The sequence below is a fragment of the Herpailurus yagouaroundi genome, unplaced genomic scaffold (genome assembly GCF_014898765.1).
Source record: "Herpailurus yagouaroundi ecotype Mexico unplaced genomic scaffold, PumYag 100, whole genome shotgun sequence".
Classification (NCBI taxonomy): Eukaryota; Metazoa; Chordata; class Mammalia; order Carnivora; family Felidae; genus Herpailurus; species Herpailurus yagouaroundi.
This window is the reverse complement of record NW_024412391.1, coordinates 79,532,335-79,549,714: the sequence shown is the minus strand read 5'-3', so window position 1 is coordinate 79,549,714 and position 17,380 is coordinate 79,532,335. Positions and strand designations below refer to the sequence as shown.

The 17,380-nt window shown below is 36.4% G+C and overlaps 1 protein-coding gene and 1 long non-coding RNA gene across 2 annotated transcripts in view; one reads left to right on the top strand and one right to left on the bottom strand.

Annotated features, from left to right (window-relative positions):
• The window catches only part of FBXL13 (F-box and leucine rich repeat protein 13), a 214,648-nt gene that overhangs the window by 176,051 nt on the left and 21,217 nt on the right, over positions 1-17,380 (top strand). The window contains exon 18 of the mRNA XM_040472848.1: positions 8,058-8,141. Coding sequence (XP_040328782.1) covers positions 8,058-8,141 — 84 coding nt within the window. The remainder of the gene's footprint in view (positions 1-8,057; positions 8,142-17,380) is intronic.
• The window catches only part of LOC121028838 (uncharacterized), a 28,028-nt gene continuing 20,456 nt past the window's right edge, over positions 9,809-17,380 (bottom strand). The window contains exons 5-6 of the long non-coding RNA XR_005789461.1: positions 13,021-13,121; positions 9,809-10,022 (exon numbers count right to left, since the gene is read on the bottom strand). This is a non-coding gene — a long non-coding RNA (uncharacterized LOC121028838). The remainder of the gene's footprint in view (positions 10,023-13,020; positions 13,122-17,380) is intronic.

Here is a 17,380-nt window from a genome sequence, read left to right as displayed (position 1 = left end):
GTACAATGGGGAAAAGACAGTCTTTTCAATAAGTGGTGCTGGGAAAGCTGAACAGCTACAAAAGAAGGCAAAAGAGTGAAACTGGACCACTTCCTTATACCAGATACAAAAATAAACTCAAAATGGATTAAAGACCTAAATGTGAGACCTGAAACCATAAAACTTCTGAAAGAAAACATAGGCAGTAATTTCTTGGATATCAGCTTTAGAAACATATTTACGAATAGGTTTCCTCAGGTCAGAGAAGCAAAAGCAAAAATAAACTATCGGAACTACACCAAAATAAAAGTTTTTGCAGAGCAAAGGAAACCATGAACAAAACAAAAAGGACGCCTAGTGAATGAAAGAAGATAATTGCAAATGATATATCTTATAAGGGGTTAATATCCAAAATATATAAAGAACTTATACAACCCAACACCTAAAAAAAAAAAAACAAAAAAATCCAGTGGAAAAATGGGCAGATGTGAATAGACATTTTTCCAAAGAAGACATACAGATGGCTATCAGACACATGAAAAGATACTCAACATTGCTAATCACCAGGGAAGTCCAAATCATCAGGTGAACCAGATGATATCACCAGGGAGATGTCATCTCACACCTATCAGAAAAGAAAAGAAATAAGAAGTATTGGCAAGGATGTGGAGAAAAGAGAACTCTTCTGTACTGTTTGTGGGAATGTAAATTGATGCAGCCACTATTGAAAAGTGTGGATGGGGGCGCCTGGGTGGCGCAGTCGGTTAAGCGTCCGACTTCAGCCAGGTCACGATCTTGCGGTCCGTGAGTTCGAGCCCCGCGTCGGGCTCTGGGCTGATGGCTCGGAGCCTGGAGCCTGTTTCTGATCCCGTGTCTCCCTCTCTCTCTGCCCCTCCCCCGTTCATGCTCTGTCTCTCTCTGTCCCAAAAATAAATAAACGTTGAAAAAAAATTAAAAAAAAAAAAAAGTGTGGATGTTCCTCAAAAATTTAAAACTAGGAATACCATATTATCCAGCAATTTTGCTACTGGATATTTACGCAAAGAAAATGAAAACACTAATTTGGAAAGATATATGCAGCCCTATATTTGCTGCAGCATTATTTACAAAAGCCAAGATATGGAAGCAACCCAAGTGTCCATCAGTAGATGAATAGGTAAAGAGGAGGGGTGTGTGTGTGTGTGTGTGTGTGTGTGTGTGTGTGTGTGTGTGTGTGTTTATATACACAAATATTACTCAGCTATAAAAAACAATGAGCTATTGCCATTTGTGACAACATGGATGGGCCCAGAAGGTCTTATGCTAAGTGAAATAAGTCAGATAAAGACAGACAAATATCATATGATTTCAATTATATGTGGAATTTAAAAAAAGGAACATACAAAAAACATAGACACGAATATAGAGAACAAATTGGTGATTGTCAGAGGGGAAGGAGGTGGGGGGATGGGCAAATTAGGTGAAGGGGATTTAGAGATACAAACTTCCAGTTTTAAAAACTGCATCAAGAAAACTTGTATATATATGTATGTATAGGCAGACTTAAAAATATATACTATGTATATATGTGTATATATAAAACTATATTCTTACAGATATATTAATGAAACTATGTATATTTATACACACACACTCATATTAATTAAGCAAATACAGCAAAATGTTTACAATTGGTGAATTTAGGTAAGGAGCATACAGGTGTTTGACTTAGCTGTATACTAAGTACACACACACATACCATCCCAACATTTGGTAACTAGCTCATTGCTGATGTCTATATACATCAGCTAAACAATTCCAGATGTTAAATTGGGGGTGGGAGTGGGGAGAATTGTTTTTAAGAATTGGCTCTGAAATGACTTGTGTACATGTAGCTGTTCCTGGCAGTGTTCAGTGTCCCCTCCCACTTCTTCCAGTGACCCCAAACTGAACTACTTCCCAAACAATTCACACAATCCTTATGAAGTCTTTGTTCATGTCATTTCCTCAGCCTGAAACACTATTCTTATTATTTTGTTTATCAAAATCTTACTTAGTCTTTAAGGCTCAATTCAAATTCCCCTTCCTCCATGAAAATCTTTTCTAGACAGCCACCCCCCATTCTGTGGTCCCTATACCTTTCTTGAAACACATGCTCGTTCTTTTTTGCATTATGGCCACTTATGTATCAACTCCTATTCCTTCAAGAGGGAAAGTTTTGTTTTACTCTGTTGCACACAATGAGGCCCAAATTCCTTAGAATGACGTACAAGACTCTTGGGACTTGGTGCCTGCTTTCGAGTGTTATGTCTTGACGCTTCCTTCATTGGACCTGATACCAGAGCTATAATATAAACCAATTACTAGGAATTCTTAAGTTCCTCAGATCCAGATCCCTCAGTTCCATGGCCTATGAAGGAGGAAACTACTCCTTAGGATTTGTGTGAATTCCTGGGACCTTGCACTCACATACCACCTATATATGTATGTATAGGCAGACTTAAAAATATATACTATGTATATGATGTGTGTATATATAAAACTATATTCATACAGATATATTAATGAAACTATGTTTCATTAATAATGAATAATAATCAATAATAATGAATAATGATGAAACTATACCACCTGCAATCTTGGCTACCACACGAGTAACTTTCCTCTGTGCTTCACTTGATTACAATTTATTACCTTCCTATACTTTGGGAAAATAAGCCAAAACTTTTCCTGTAAAACATTCATGAGTTTGGCTGACTTTTGAAGGACATCAAGGAGGATTTACATTTTCACGGTTACAACTTCCCTGAAAAGTAAGCGTCCACCTGCCCTTTACCCAATGGAGGCCCAGTCACTCCCTTTTGTTGATTCCTCATTCCTCCTTCTTTTTGTTTTCCCACTCTCCTCTTTCCAACCCCACTAGAAGTAAAGTCCCTAGGACTTTCATCCCAAGCACTTAACAAGTGTTTCAGAGAACACCTAATTTGGAGCATTTATGAACCTCACGGTGCCAAGCAGAACATTTTACCTAGCTGGCTCTGATGTCCTTTAGGTCACTTATCTGAAAACCTTCTGAGTCAAAAAGCGGTTAAAAAATGAATCCTGTTGACTGGAATCGTGTATTTCACTTGTACTGAGAAGCTGTCATCCCATACAAGCACAAGGCAGTTTTCAGCGGAGGCCTTATCTCCTCCAGCTGGCTCAGATTTGCTGCTGCTCAGTTGCAAAGTTGTGTTTACAACAGCAAGACCTTTGGTAACTTGTCCAGCACATTAGATGATGGCATCTCTCGCTCCCTGTCTTGCTAAGAGATTGGCCGTCCAGATCTGAGAAATTTCTGTGTTCATCTTGGACTGAAGGATGCTGTAGGAATATTTCTACTCTGTATTTAGCTATATGGTTATTATGCCAATCAATCTCAGTTTTTACAAACATCTTTATTGAGAAATGATTTAAATACTGTAAAATTCTATGATTCAAAGTGTACGATTTAGTGGTTTTTAACATATTGGTGGAGTTATGCAACCATCACCACAGTCTAATTCCAGAACATTTTCATCACCTCAAAAAGTCACTATAAACAGTGACTCCCTAGACTGGACCCACCCTCTACCCCACCCTAGACAACCACTAATCTACTTTCTGGTTTTATATATTTACCTATTCTGGACTTTTCAAATCAGCGGAATCATATAATATATGGCCTTTAGGGTTTGGTTTCTTCTACTCAGCACAATGTTTTACATGTTTATCTATATGGTCGTATGCATCATACTTTTTTATTGCTAAATAATATTCTGTTATAAGGATATAACACATTTTATTTATCCTTTTACCGGTTGATGGCCATTTGGCTTGTTTCACTGTTTTTCTATTACGAATAATGCTGCTAAGGAACATTCGAGTCCAGTTTTTTGTGTTGACATATATTTTCATTTCTTTTGGGTATATACTGAGGAGTGAATTGCTGGGTCATATAGTAACTTTACGTTTAATATTTCGAAGAAATGCCAGACTATTTTCCAGAGTGACTGGACCATTTTACATTCCCATCAGCAGTGAATAAGGATTTTAATTTCTTCACATCCTCACAAACATTTTTTATTATCTTTTTAAGTATAGCCATCATTGTAGGTATGTAGTGATATCTCATTGTGGTTTTGATGTGCATTTACCTAATGGCTAATTATCTTAATTAAATTTTGAGGCCATATATTTTAATGAACAATTATAGTGATGAAATATAGCATTCTATTTTAATATTACCACATAGTGTTTTTGAATAACGTGGTAAAGAGAATATAGGCTGTCAAATGTCATACTTTGCAGGTGTACCTCATTTCCAGTTCATCTTAAAAAATTCTAACTCGGCTGCATAAAAGTAAAAACAAAAGTGAAAACTCCAGAGATAGTTTCATAGGACAAATTCCCCATAGGATAATAACACATACTTAGCTATTATCAAGTACAGGGCAATGAGACAAACCTTGTATCTCTTACTTATTACTTTTGTTTGAACAATTTGGTTTCTGCTGGGGGAATATCTAAGCTCCAGTTCTTCTAACATGAATAAAAAAAAAATAGCATCCACATCTGGAACTGAGACCACATGTGCTGGCTCCACAGGGTTTAGTAATTTTTTTGTTTTGAAACAAGGAGGCAGAAAACATAATGTGTTCCTACCCAAAGAGTCCACATTTGCAATAAAATTTTAAAAATGAATGGTGTGATTTTATTTTTGGATGATATACAAAACTGTTAAATGAAATTAGAAATTGCAGTTTAAACAGTGGCATCAATTAAGAAGATTTTCTGGGAACACAATCTGGTGCAGCCACTCTGGAAAACAGTGTGGAGTTTACTCAAAAAATTAAAAATAGAACTACCCTACGACCCAGCAATTGCACTACTAGGTTATTTATCCAAGGGATACAGGTATGCTGTTTCGAAGGGACACATGCACCCCCATGTTTATAGCAGCACTATCAACAATAGCCAAAGTATAGAAAGAGCCCAAATGTCCATCGATGGATGAATTGATAAAGAAGATGTGATACACACACACACACACACACACACACACACACACACACACAATGGAGTATTACTCAGCAATCAAAAAGAATGAAATCTTGTCATTTGCAACTATGTGGATGGAACCCGAGGGTATTATGCTAAGTGAAATTAGTCAGTCAGAGAAAGACAAAAATCATATGACTTCACTCATATGAGGACTTTAAGAGACAAAACAGATGAACATAAGGGAGGGGAAACGAAAATAATATAAAAACATGGAGGAGGACAAAACAGAAGAGACTCTTAAATATGGAGAACAAACAGAGGGTTATGGGAGGGGGTGTGGGAGGGGGGGATGGGCTAAATGCGTAGAGGGCATTAAGGAATCTACTCCTGAAATCATTCTTTTATAATCTGCTAACTAATTTGGATGTAAATTAAAAAAAATAAAATTAATAAAAAAAGATTATTAAAAGAAAAAAAAGATTTTCAAGCACTTCTTTCCTTGACCTGGATTTCATTTTATTTTATTTATTTTTAATTAATTAATTTATTTTTTCAACGTTTATTTATTTTTGGGACAGAGAGAGACAGAGCATGAACGGGGGAGGGGCAGAGAGAGAGGGAGACACAGAATTGGAAACAGGCTCCAGGCTCTGAGCCATCAGCCCAGAGCCTGACGCGGGGCTCGAACTCACGGACTGCGAGATCGTGACCTGGCTGAGTCGGACGCCTTGCCGACTGTGCCACCCAGGCGCCCCTCATTTTATTTTTTAAACAAAAGGGCCTAATATGTACATCAGTGAAACAACTGGATATAATATTTGCATAACCCATTTTAAATTATGATCCAAATGCTGTATTTAAGCTCAATAAAATGTAAACCAATCCTGTAAATAAAATTTAAAAAGGACAAATCCATATACCATTTCTGGTATTTTCCCTGCCAGTCAGCTCTGGGACCACAGAATGAGAGGAAACTGCTCTTGTCCACCTTTTATAGGAAGCATAATAAACCAGGAAAATGGCATCTAAAAGGCACATTAATCAGTTTCCCCAGTTTAATGGCGAAAGTACTGAGAAATGAAACAGCAGAACCACACATTAAAAAAATTTAAGAACTAAAAAGTGTAATCAATGTTTTTTTAACTAAAAAGAAACAAAGCTTTTAAATCTTTTTTAAAAGTTTATTTATTTATTTATTGAGAGAGAGAGAAACAGAGCACATGAGCGTGGGAGGGGCAGAGAGACAGAGAATCCCAAACAGGTTCCTTGCTGTCAGCACAGAGCCTGATGTAGGGCTCAAACTCATGAACTGTGAAATCATGACCTGAGCCTAAGTCCAGAGCCGGACACTTCCTCAACTGACTGAGCACCCAGGCACCCCAAGAAACAAAGCTTTTAAACTGAAAGAGAGAGCTATTATTGATGAATGATTGTCTGTCTGTAGGCCTTTATATAAAGATCTGTTCCCTCTCCAAGCAATTAAACATAGTAAAATGAGCTAAAGATTTCAGATTTTTAGGCTGGGCACAAGTAAGAATCTACTGACAAATAGATTAAATAGCCACATGAAGTGTCTTCAAAATAATTGACTTAGATAATATTTACCTAAACACAAGTAACAAGGAAATTTCTGGCTTTGGGATTCTGTCACACTTTTTTTCCCTCTTCCTATGCTAGATCCGGGGCAAGAGGAGGAGAAATGAAAGAGTGGCCAATGCCCTCTTTTTATTTTTTAATTTAATGTTAATTTTTATTATTGAAAAAATTTTAATTCCAGTATAGTTAACACGCAGTGTTATATTAGTTTCAGGTGTACAACACAGTGACTCAAGGATTTCATTCATGCTCAGTGTTCATTTTAAATGCACTCTTCCTCCCCTTCCCCTATTTCACCCATGCTCCACCCACTTCCCCTCTGGTAATCATCAGTTTGTTTTCTATGGTTAAAGAGTCTGTCTCTTTGTCTCTCTTTCTCTCTCTCTCTTTTTTCCTTTGCTCATTTGTTTTGTTTCTTACATTGTACATGAGTGATATCATACAGTATTTATCTTTCTCTGAATTATTTCACTTAGCATAATACTCTACAGATCCATCAACGTTGTTGTAAATGGCAAGATTTCAATATTTTTATGGCTGAATAATATTCCATTTATATGGGTCACATGGTAACTTTATATATAACAATGGAATACTATATATATATATATATATATATATATATATATATATCCATTCATCTATCAATGGACACTTGGGCTGCTTCCATTATTTGGCTATAGTAAATAATGCCACTATATACATAGGGGTGCATGTATTCCTTTTAATTAGCATTTTTGTATTCTTTGGGTAAATGCTCAGTAGTACATTTGCTGGATCATAGTAATTTTAATTTTAACTTTTGGAGGAACCTCCATGCTGTTTTCCACAGTGGCTACATCAGTTTGTATTCCCACAAACATAAGAGGGTTCCTTTTTCTCCACATCCTCACCAACACTTATTTCTTATGTTTTTGATTTTAGTCATTTTGACAGGTGTGAGGTGATATCTCATTGTAATTTTGCTTTGCATTTCCTTGATGACGAGTTATGATGAGCATCTTTTCATGTCTGTTGTCCATCTGGGTATCTTCTTTGGAGAAATGTTTATTCATGTCTTCTGCTCATTTTTTAATTGGATTACTCATTTATTAAGTGTTAAGTTCTTTATATATTTTGGATACGAACCCTTTATCATATATATCATTTGCAAATATCTTCCCCCATTCAGTGAGTTGCCTTTTAGTATTGTTGATTATTTGTTGTGTAGAAGTTTTTTTTATTTTGATGTAGTTCCAATAGCTTATTTTTGCTTTTATTTCCCTTGCCTCAGGAGGATTCTATCATACTTTTTATAAAACATTAGAGACAACCTGAAATTTTTATTTAAAATGTTGCCTAGTGAAAGTAATTTTACAAGTGTAAAGAAATATAAGACAGAGGCTAAACTATTTTGCATAAAAGGTTGTTATTTTACTAGACATATACTGTTTGTACTAAATTATAATCACAAAATGATCTTTATATTATTTATATTTTAGGGTTTGATGACACTTTCCAGACATAAAAAATTAAAGGAACTTTCTCTATCTGAGTGTTATAAAATCACCGATGTTGGAATTCAGGTACGATAATTAAGGTCTTCTCTTAAAGAATTATGGTTAAAATTTAAGCACAAACTGAACAAACATTATAGGTCAGAGTAGAAAAAATAAGTGGATTATAAATATCCTGATTGAGACAAGGTAAACTGGACTTTAGACAGGTCTCCATAGCCTAAGGTGACTAAGGGAATTTATTTTCTCGTTTTTCCTCTCTACTCTCTCTCTTCCCAGTGTTAGACTCATGGGATAAATAAGGACTAACAACTTCCATATAGGACAAGGTTTTAACAAAAGGGGTTACAAAACATTTAGATGCCTGTAATCTACTAAGAGAAAAAGCCAAAAGGTTTTTCTAAGGTTAAACAATGATTTACCCTACTACAGTTCATTTAAAAGTTAAACGTACATTTACATAAAACTTTATCCATGAATACGATAAAGTCAGGCTCTTAAAACGTCTTTGACAAGGTGACAGAACAAAGGTTATTAAAATAAAACAGTTAAATATTAACATTTCTAATACTGGGCTAACTATATATATATTTAAATATATGAAATTTATTTTTAAATTGGTTTCCATACAACACCCAGTGCTCATCCCAGAAGATGCCCTCTTCAATACCCATCACCCACCCTCCCCTCCCTGGGCTATATTTTTTATATGGTGATCGATTACACTGGAAACCTAGCATGGTGATGACATGGACTCTTAACATACACCAATTACTAACTAATTTTTAAAATATTCCATGGGATGAGAAAGTGCTGATCAAAATATGAGACTAGGGGCACCTGGGTGGCTCAGTCAGTTAAGCATCCAACTCTTGGTTTCAGCTCATGATGAGTGGTTCATGAGATCGAGCCCTGCATCTGACACTTTGCTGACAGTTCAGAGCCTGCTTGAGATTCTGTCTCCCTCTCTCTCTGCCCCTCCCCTGCTTGTGCTCTCTCTCTCAAAAATAAATAAGTAAACATTAAAACAAACAAAACAAAATACGAGGCTAAGTATTAGGAAGCCAGAGCTTTTTGCCATTTCTCTTTGACTCTATGGGTTCCAGGCATTTTTATTTTCGGTCCTTGAAACCTGAAAATTACACTATTTTTAGACACTCTTAGACTTTAAATAAAAGCCTTCTTCCATATGCTAACTACATGATCATTCAGATGAGTGGAAAAAAATGTGATTTTTTAAAAAATTGGCATGTATTTTTTCAGCGATCTAGAAGAGAAAATAAAAAAAGGGAATACAGGAGCACGGAAATACAGAATTATTTAATTATTAGTTACATAAGATCAGCTATTCTATTCAAGTTCACAAAAACTTTTTTTTCTCTTTCTCCTGCTTTTGGTGTGTATATGTATGTTGTGGCTGTTAATCAGTTTTACCTTTCTAAGGTTCCCAGTATACTCATACTTCTGGGCATATGACAATCTTTCTCCTCTGTGCCTCCTCCAGCCCAAGTATTAAGTCCCCAAAGAGAGGAGACAAAGAAGGTGAGAAGAGAAAATGACACAGAAACCTATTTCACAACTCCTTATTTGGATTTACAAAAGAGAGGGGAAGGGAGTAAAATAAGGTGATTATATTGAGATATTTACATTATCCACAATTTATCAGGAATTTGCTTTCTTGTTACTTATAAAAGGTAACTATGGGAGATTCTCTTTTTAGCACAAGACATTGAAACTTACATTCAACATCATGATTTAATGAAAAAAATGAGATAAACATTTTTACCCTGGTTAGGTTTTGCAAGAGGCATGAACATAATCAGAATAAAAAATTACCTCATTTTAGTGTTTAACTGGAAACCGCAGCACATGCAGATTAAGTGTCTGGAGTCTCAGATGTACTGACTTAGGATCTGGTTTTAATTACTTCTTCCAGCTTCAGTCTTTTGTCTGAGAACATTAGACATTTAGTGATCATGTTAGACTAAAATTATTTGGTGCTCTTCAAAGGCACACGCATTTTGGAAAAGATGTTTGATGCAGTCATAACTGAGCATTTCTCAGGAAAACTTCTCCTTGAACATTTTATGAATTTAATTAAATAACAAACTGTCAAGTTTGGCAAAATAATTGGTTTAATTGGGATGTTGCAATATAGAGAAAATGGAAGTTGTCTTGTTACTTGGATAGAACCAATGGAACAAATGTAATTATTTACTCTAGTTGCTTTTATTTTTCTCTAGTTGCTTTTTCTACTCCCTTTATCTCGTTTATATTTCTCATTCCCTGTTTTTGGAATGAAGTATGCTGTAAATGCATTTTTGTAATGGTCATATATACGACCATATGTAGGTCCTTTGCAGCTAGACAAAATTTTTTTATTATTTCCGTGTTTGTAAGTTGAGGTAGCTGTTTAAGAAAGGGCATTGGAGAGGAAAAAATCAAGGTTAGTTATGACTTACCACAAGGGCTTACACATGTATATGCAGGGAAAAGTGTGCGTACATATGTGCTTACATGTAGATATGTATGTAAATGTATACCTATGTATAGTATATGTGTGCAAATTAAATGTGTATACGTTTTAGCATATGTTAGATTGCATGTTTACATGCAACTATGTGTATATCTGCATGTCTGGTATATGTGTGTAAATTAAATATGTGTACACATTTTAGTGTATGTTAGATTACACACATATAGAGATGCTGTAAGATTATATATTTCTAGGCTAAGACCAGATAGTTAGTGATCAATATTCAAAGCAAATCATAAAAATTAGTCTGTTAAATAATTATCTTTTTGTTTATATTTTAATTTTAAAAATTAAATATCCATGTAAATTAAAAGGATCTTTTCTTACAAAAGTGTATAGACTAGCTCTCTGATAGCAAAGGCAATGGATATAATATTGGCAACGTGGGCCTAGCTATCCAAAATCCTTATTTTTATCCTGATTCTGCCTCTTACATAGCTACATAATCTTATGCACACAATTCACTTAGCTCCACAGCAATTCATTGCTCCCATAGTGGCTATAGTTGTGAGGCAGACAGGAACTAGCACCCTAGAACAGGAGTCATCTTTTCGTATAACCTTTCTGTAACATTTTCCTGTAAGGGTCAGATAGTTTACATTTTAGGCTTTGTAGGCCATACAGTTTGTGGTCACAACTGCTCAACTTTGCTACTGTAGAGTAAAAAACAGCCATAGACAACACATAAATAAATGACAGTGACTGTGTTCCAATAAAACTTTATGGACAAACTTGAATTTTATATAATTTTCACATGGCATGAGATATTATTCTTCTTTTGATTTTTTTCAACCACTTAAAAATGTAAAGGCCATTCTCAGAGTGAAGGCCATATAAAAAACAGTGACAGACAAGATTTGTCCTGCAAGTAAAAATTTGGCAGTTTGCCAAAGTCTGCTCTAGAGTCAGACAGAAGTTTACAGTTTTAGTCTGTCAAGATGTGTGACTTTGGACAAGTTAGTTTCCTCCTCTGGGCCTTGGATTCTTCACTTGTAAAAATGGGTGTAATAATAAAACAGTCTCCCTGTTGTGAGGATTAAATGATATAAAACATCTGAGTACTTAGCATGGTTTCTGACAGAATGCATGATGAATATTGCCTATTACTATGATTATTATTTTATTTAATGAAATAGAAACTAATATATACTAGTAAATAAAAAATAAGCATATTTGGCATAATAGTTTGATAATTTGTTTACCTTAGTTAACCAGAGTCAGAAAGCAGGTAATCGTGACAGCCAAACTACTCTAATGCTAAGGAGATAGTTTAGAATATGTTCTTGGAAGAAACAGCTTATTAGTTTTTACTTCTATGAATGAATCATGTATTTTTCAGAGGCACTTAAATATAAATGACTAAATAAATTTACATATGTAAAAGCATTTAAAAAATCTAGAACACTACATAAATACAATTGCTATTTTCTTGAAAATAGAATAAGAGAACAAACCAGTTAAAAAGAAATTGGATCGCTGTTTTTCACTGGGATTATGATATTAAACATATGTTTTCAATATGCATGAATTTTCTCTTGAGACTTCTTTGACCCATGTTTATTTAGAAATGTGTTGCTCAACTTCTGAATATTTTAGGATTTTCTAGCTGTCTGTGTGATTTCTAGTTTATTTACTTTTTTTTAAAAAAAATATTTATTTACTTATTTATTTAGTGATTTCTAGTTTAATTCCATCTTACCCTGAGAGCATATTTTGTCTGATTTCTAATCTTTTTTGTTAAGGTGTTATTATGCAGGAACACTATTTGTGTGGTAGTTAGATGTGTTGTGGGAGGTCTCATTCTATATTCATATGATTAAGTCTCAGTCTTCAAATGGGCCTGTGTCCCAGGACAGTGACCTTTACAAGTGCTTCCAACCCCTCTCCCTGCCTCTGCTACACTGAGGTAAGACAATAAGGTGAGAGGGGCTGGATTTGGGTATTTCCCTGACCCTTTGCTGGATTGGCTCTCATAAAACCCGTGTTGGGTAGGTTCTGGTAAAACAGTATCCCTTGAGGTCAAGCTTTTGTTAATGAGAACAGATGTTCTGGAGGTATCTTACAATGATTACTTTCCCTCTCCCCATGTAGGAAGCATGAGGGCATTTTTCTCTGATCTTCATCCTGAGAACTTGGTGGGTCTCCTGGATAAGCTCATGAAAGCATGGGGGCTCAGCTAAGGCTGGGCCCCAGAAACTTTTCTCTCCAACTAATCTACTCTCAGTTTCTGGCAGTTAGTCAATAGCCCTTTAAATGTTCCAGCTGATACTGGCTTCAGCCACCGGCTTCTGCTCCTAGTAAGCCCTGATTCTCTGTATTCACCTGTCTTTCCAGTTTTCAGAGTGTGGTTTGCTTTGTGACCACAATTATCCGACAGATCTAAGAAGAGTTGTTGATTTTCAGTTCACTCACCTTTTTTCTTCTTTTGAGGATAGAAGCGATAAGTTCCAAACTCTCAGGACAGACTGGAAACTGCAAGTCTGGAACATTGCTTCTGGATTCATGGATGCTGGCTGAATCAATAACAACCAAAAGGGATGATAAATGTAAATTAGGCCTGAATCAGACCTTTAGAGTCCAGGAATGAAGTCAGGAACTGGAGGGCTCAGGAGCCAAGAGCAGAAAGCTATTGGCGAGCTGGGCAGGTAGGCAGCCATCAGTGCTGAGCACTGCCCTTGGCGTTGGGAGCTTGCTCTCTTTGAACTCCCTGCAGTGTGCAGCCTGGTGAGCTAGCTGTGCTCATTAAGACAGAGCCTACGGCTGCCTCGAAGTTCAGGTACTTTGGTCGTGTCCATTCATAAAGATTCTTAAGTTTCCTTAGTACAACCCCAGGATTTGCAATCACTGAGTTGGCAAAAACTGAAATGATTAAGTTCAACGTAGATGAATAACTCCATGCCTTCATGTAAGAAAATATTCAAATTGTCTCATTCAGATTTATTTTGTGAAAATCTTGCTCAGTGATTGAACTAAGAACATGTGAACTGGATTTTCTATGCAGTGGACACTGAGGTAATCTGTCAGTTTTTTGAAAACAAAAATCATTCTAAAAATTTTTTTAATAAGTCAAGGCCTAGTCAAATAGGTAGGCTTATAAAAAGAAAAATCCAATACCATGTGCTGATTGTTGGCTAATGTTAATTTAGCATGTACTATATGCAAGGCATGTTCTAAGTATTTCCTGTGTATTAATTAAGTACTTTATGAAGTAGGTAATACTTTTAATTCGATTTTATAGATAAGGAAATCGAGGTTCAAAGAGGTTAAGAATTTTGCCCAAAGTCATGAAACAAATAAACACATGAGCTAGGGTATAATGTCTAATTCCAAAGTGATAATTCTAGCTATTATAATGTAATAAAGAAATCTCCAGAAGGATTCAGTTGTGGTACTTAATTTAGCGTGGGAATGCCAGGGAAAGCTTACCCACTGGAAGATCACTTTAAGAAGAAATGTGGAATTTAGACTGAAGGGTAGAGGGGAGAGAGGACAGCTCTCAAGATTTATAGAAAGAATATAAGGTAAGAGGATTTTATTATAGTCCAGGAGAGAGAGAGTGGCAGGCCTACAAGGACAGTAACAGTGAGACTAGAGAGAAGGGAATGGATTGGAGAACATTTAAGTAGTAAAATCCATGGAACTGTTGAGTTTCAGTAGGCTTGGAAGTGAAGACATGGTTACGGATGACATCCGTCCATCTGACTTGGCTGCCTGGGAGATTTATGGTACCCTCGTTTTCAAGCTCTTTCCCATAGCTAAGTCATGTAGCCAGTGCTATGAACTACCAAGTCCTATTCAGTATTTTGACGTTTAGTTTTGCACTTTCTCTTCTTTGTGAGTGATTCTGTCTGTGCTTCCTCTCTAAGCTCTCTTTACCCTTTATACTCAGGACAGAGTCCCCTTTCCCACTCTTTCAATCCATAGGCTTGTAGTGGCTGCAGGCAGGCTAAGGGAGCTCTGTTGGAATATGTTTTTACTCTACTTACAGGTAATTCAAAGGTTGTAGTTGTTCTCTGTCTTCTAATAGGGAGAATATGGGTACTGTGTAGTTTTGTTTGTTCCCTCTATAGATTTTATGGTTTGGGGAGGAGGAGAAGATTCAGACTTAGATAAATATCACTGTTCTTCAAACCCAAACATGGTCTCTTCTTACCTTTTATTATGTGTATATACATACATATCTCAAAAGACTCTCTAATAGAGATGGATATCTGTGTTTTAAAGCCCTGCAGCCAGAATGCAGTGGGCGTATTTATAACTACATAGGAAAAATAAGAGGCATGTGGTAATGGTTCAGCCTTATCTACTCTCTAGTGTCTTTTCTGCCTGATTTGTTGCATATATATGCTTCTCAAGCAGTTTACTGACATCTCCCAAATGGCACCACTGATGAATTTTAAAAACCTAGTTGTAGCCTAGGATAATGTCATATTCTCTGATGATCACAAAAATATTTGACAACTTTTGTTTATGGGATATAAGCAGTGGTAGAGATGCTAGAACATCCACTTCTCTCACTGTTCTCTTACAGTCTTTCTTTTTTGAGACCCTTAATCTTGACCTAGTGCTTGGACACTTGAGATTACGAGTTCTTTTTGTCTTTTAACCTTTAACATCTTTTATCCATTCTCTTGTTACAAACTTTTGATTTTATTTTTTATTTGACCTTTACTTTGTAACTGATTTATCTTGATTTGTAAATAGAGATGTAGAGAAGAGGGATCAAGGAATAAGGATTGGGAAGGGTGGCTGCATGGGTGAATCAAGAGCTACTCTATGGCTGGGAGAGCAGCAGACTAAGATCCATTACTATTCAATTGGTTTTCAGCCCAATCCAGGACTGTTCAGCAAGTCAAGGGGTTCTGTAGATGTGAGGCTGCTCCAGGCTGAGTCAAAGTGGGGACCGAGGTCTCAGGGTTCTCTGTCCTGTATCCTGCATTACCTGTGCTAGAGAACTGAAACTCTTATAACTGAGGAGCATACATGGATACTCAAGTCAAAAAGGCCTAGGAGTACCTGCAACATTCAGCAACATTTCTGAGTCCTCCTCTCCAAGAATGGCCCATTAACAGTCTCTTTTGGACATTTCTCTATAAATTGTAAGAAGAACTGGGTTCATGTCTTGACCTAACATCCACGTCGGGTTCATTCTTACCTAGGAGCAAGTGGATTATGCTCCAGAGACTCTTTTCTGATCTCAAACTCTTACTTTGAATCACTAAACTTTCTGACTAGTTATAAAATGTTGCTCATGCAAGATTTTCATCAATCATTCTCATCAGTTGAAAGACTCCACCCCCTTGGTGGTTTAGAGGTTTTAGTGGCCTTTGACATGTACTGACTTATAATGCCAAAGATGGATTAGATGTGTTGGTTCCACATAGCAACAATTTTTTAAAAAACCAACATTGATTTCTATTTGGTTTCTAAGATTAAATCATTCAAAAACTGTCAAAGTATGAGATTTCAATAACTCCACCTCTTCTCCAGGGATATAGTTATGTTTATGGGCTGTGAGGGAAGCAACAAACAGAGGATCCTTTTCCAAAATGGCTTTACTCTTTGGCCTTTGATACAGTGGAAGCTCTGAAATCTTCTGTGTGGGGAGATAGGACATTCAGACATCTGGACACTGTTTCTTGGCCATACTGCTCATTAAAATTCTTTGCCTCCTCCAATATTCCAGGTTACTATTAGGAAATAAGTGACTAAACTCTCTGTGATGAAGATCCCAGAAGGTCCCAGGTGTAGAATCATTTTACAGGGTTTGGGGAGAGGAAACTATGGAATTCCTGTGGTAGAATTAAGAGGAAGGTATCTGCTACCTTGTGGAAAAAGCAACTCCAACAAAACCTAGAGCAACTAAGATCTTTGTTACAGAAATCTGTGCTTCATAGATATCCATACCAAGAACTGTCTCCTAGAATCTATAATAGAACAACATAACCAACACACCTAAGACACTTGGAATTAACAGAGAGTCACAAGGTCCCAGAAGACACTTAGGCATTATTCTCTCTACCTAAGGCTGTGAGCAAAAGAAATAAGCTCAGTATTCTCTGTTGTTCCTCAACCTAGTGTGTTCCCAATTGTGGAGGCAATTCAGTAGAATTAGAAATTTGCAAGACTTCAAAGGATGTGGGATTTGACAGCTTGTTGTTTTCCCACAGTCTGTAAGGTTCCAAGGGATACTGGAGTCATGGGTACCATGTTTCTTTGGCTGATAAATAGCCGAAACTGAGAATACCCAACACCAATCCTGGCTTCTTGCCCTCTCCCACTGGGGAGAACTATTTTTGGATAAGTGAAGCAGATAGACTTGCTAAATGAAAGCACACATCTGTTATTTTCATGTTGAGCATCCACAGAGAAGAACTATAAGAGAATATGTCAAAAGGAAGATAATCCTTTGGAGGACTCTCCCAACATGTAAGCTGTCCCTGGAACATGAGTTTATCCTGTGTAAGATGAAACTTGCCAAAAGTTAAATAAGAACTGTCAGATTGTATGAAGGTAAAAAAAAAGGGGGGGGGGCACAAAAACTAAACATCAAAATTCCACTTTTCCACAAGAGTATGAGTTTATGCTTCTTTTGCTTCTTAAATATAAGTGGCCAATCTGTGTTTGATCTTTCTGTCATGTAGCGTGCCTAGGCCTTGCTTACTAAGCCTCACCTGACATGAACTGAGTACCTGTGGCATATCTCACACAAGCTATGATTTTTCCACATTATGACTTCTAATTGTCCTCTCTCTTAGCTTCCAGTTAAATT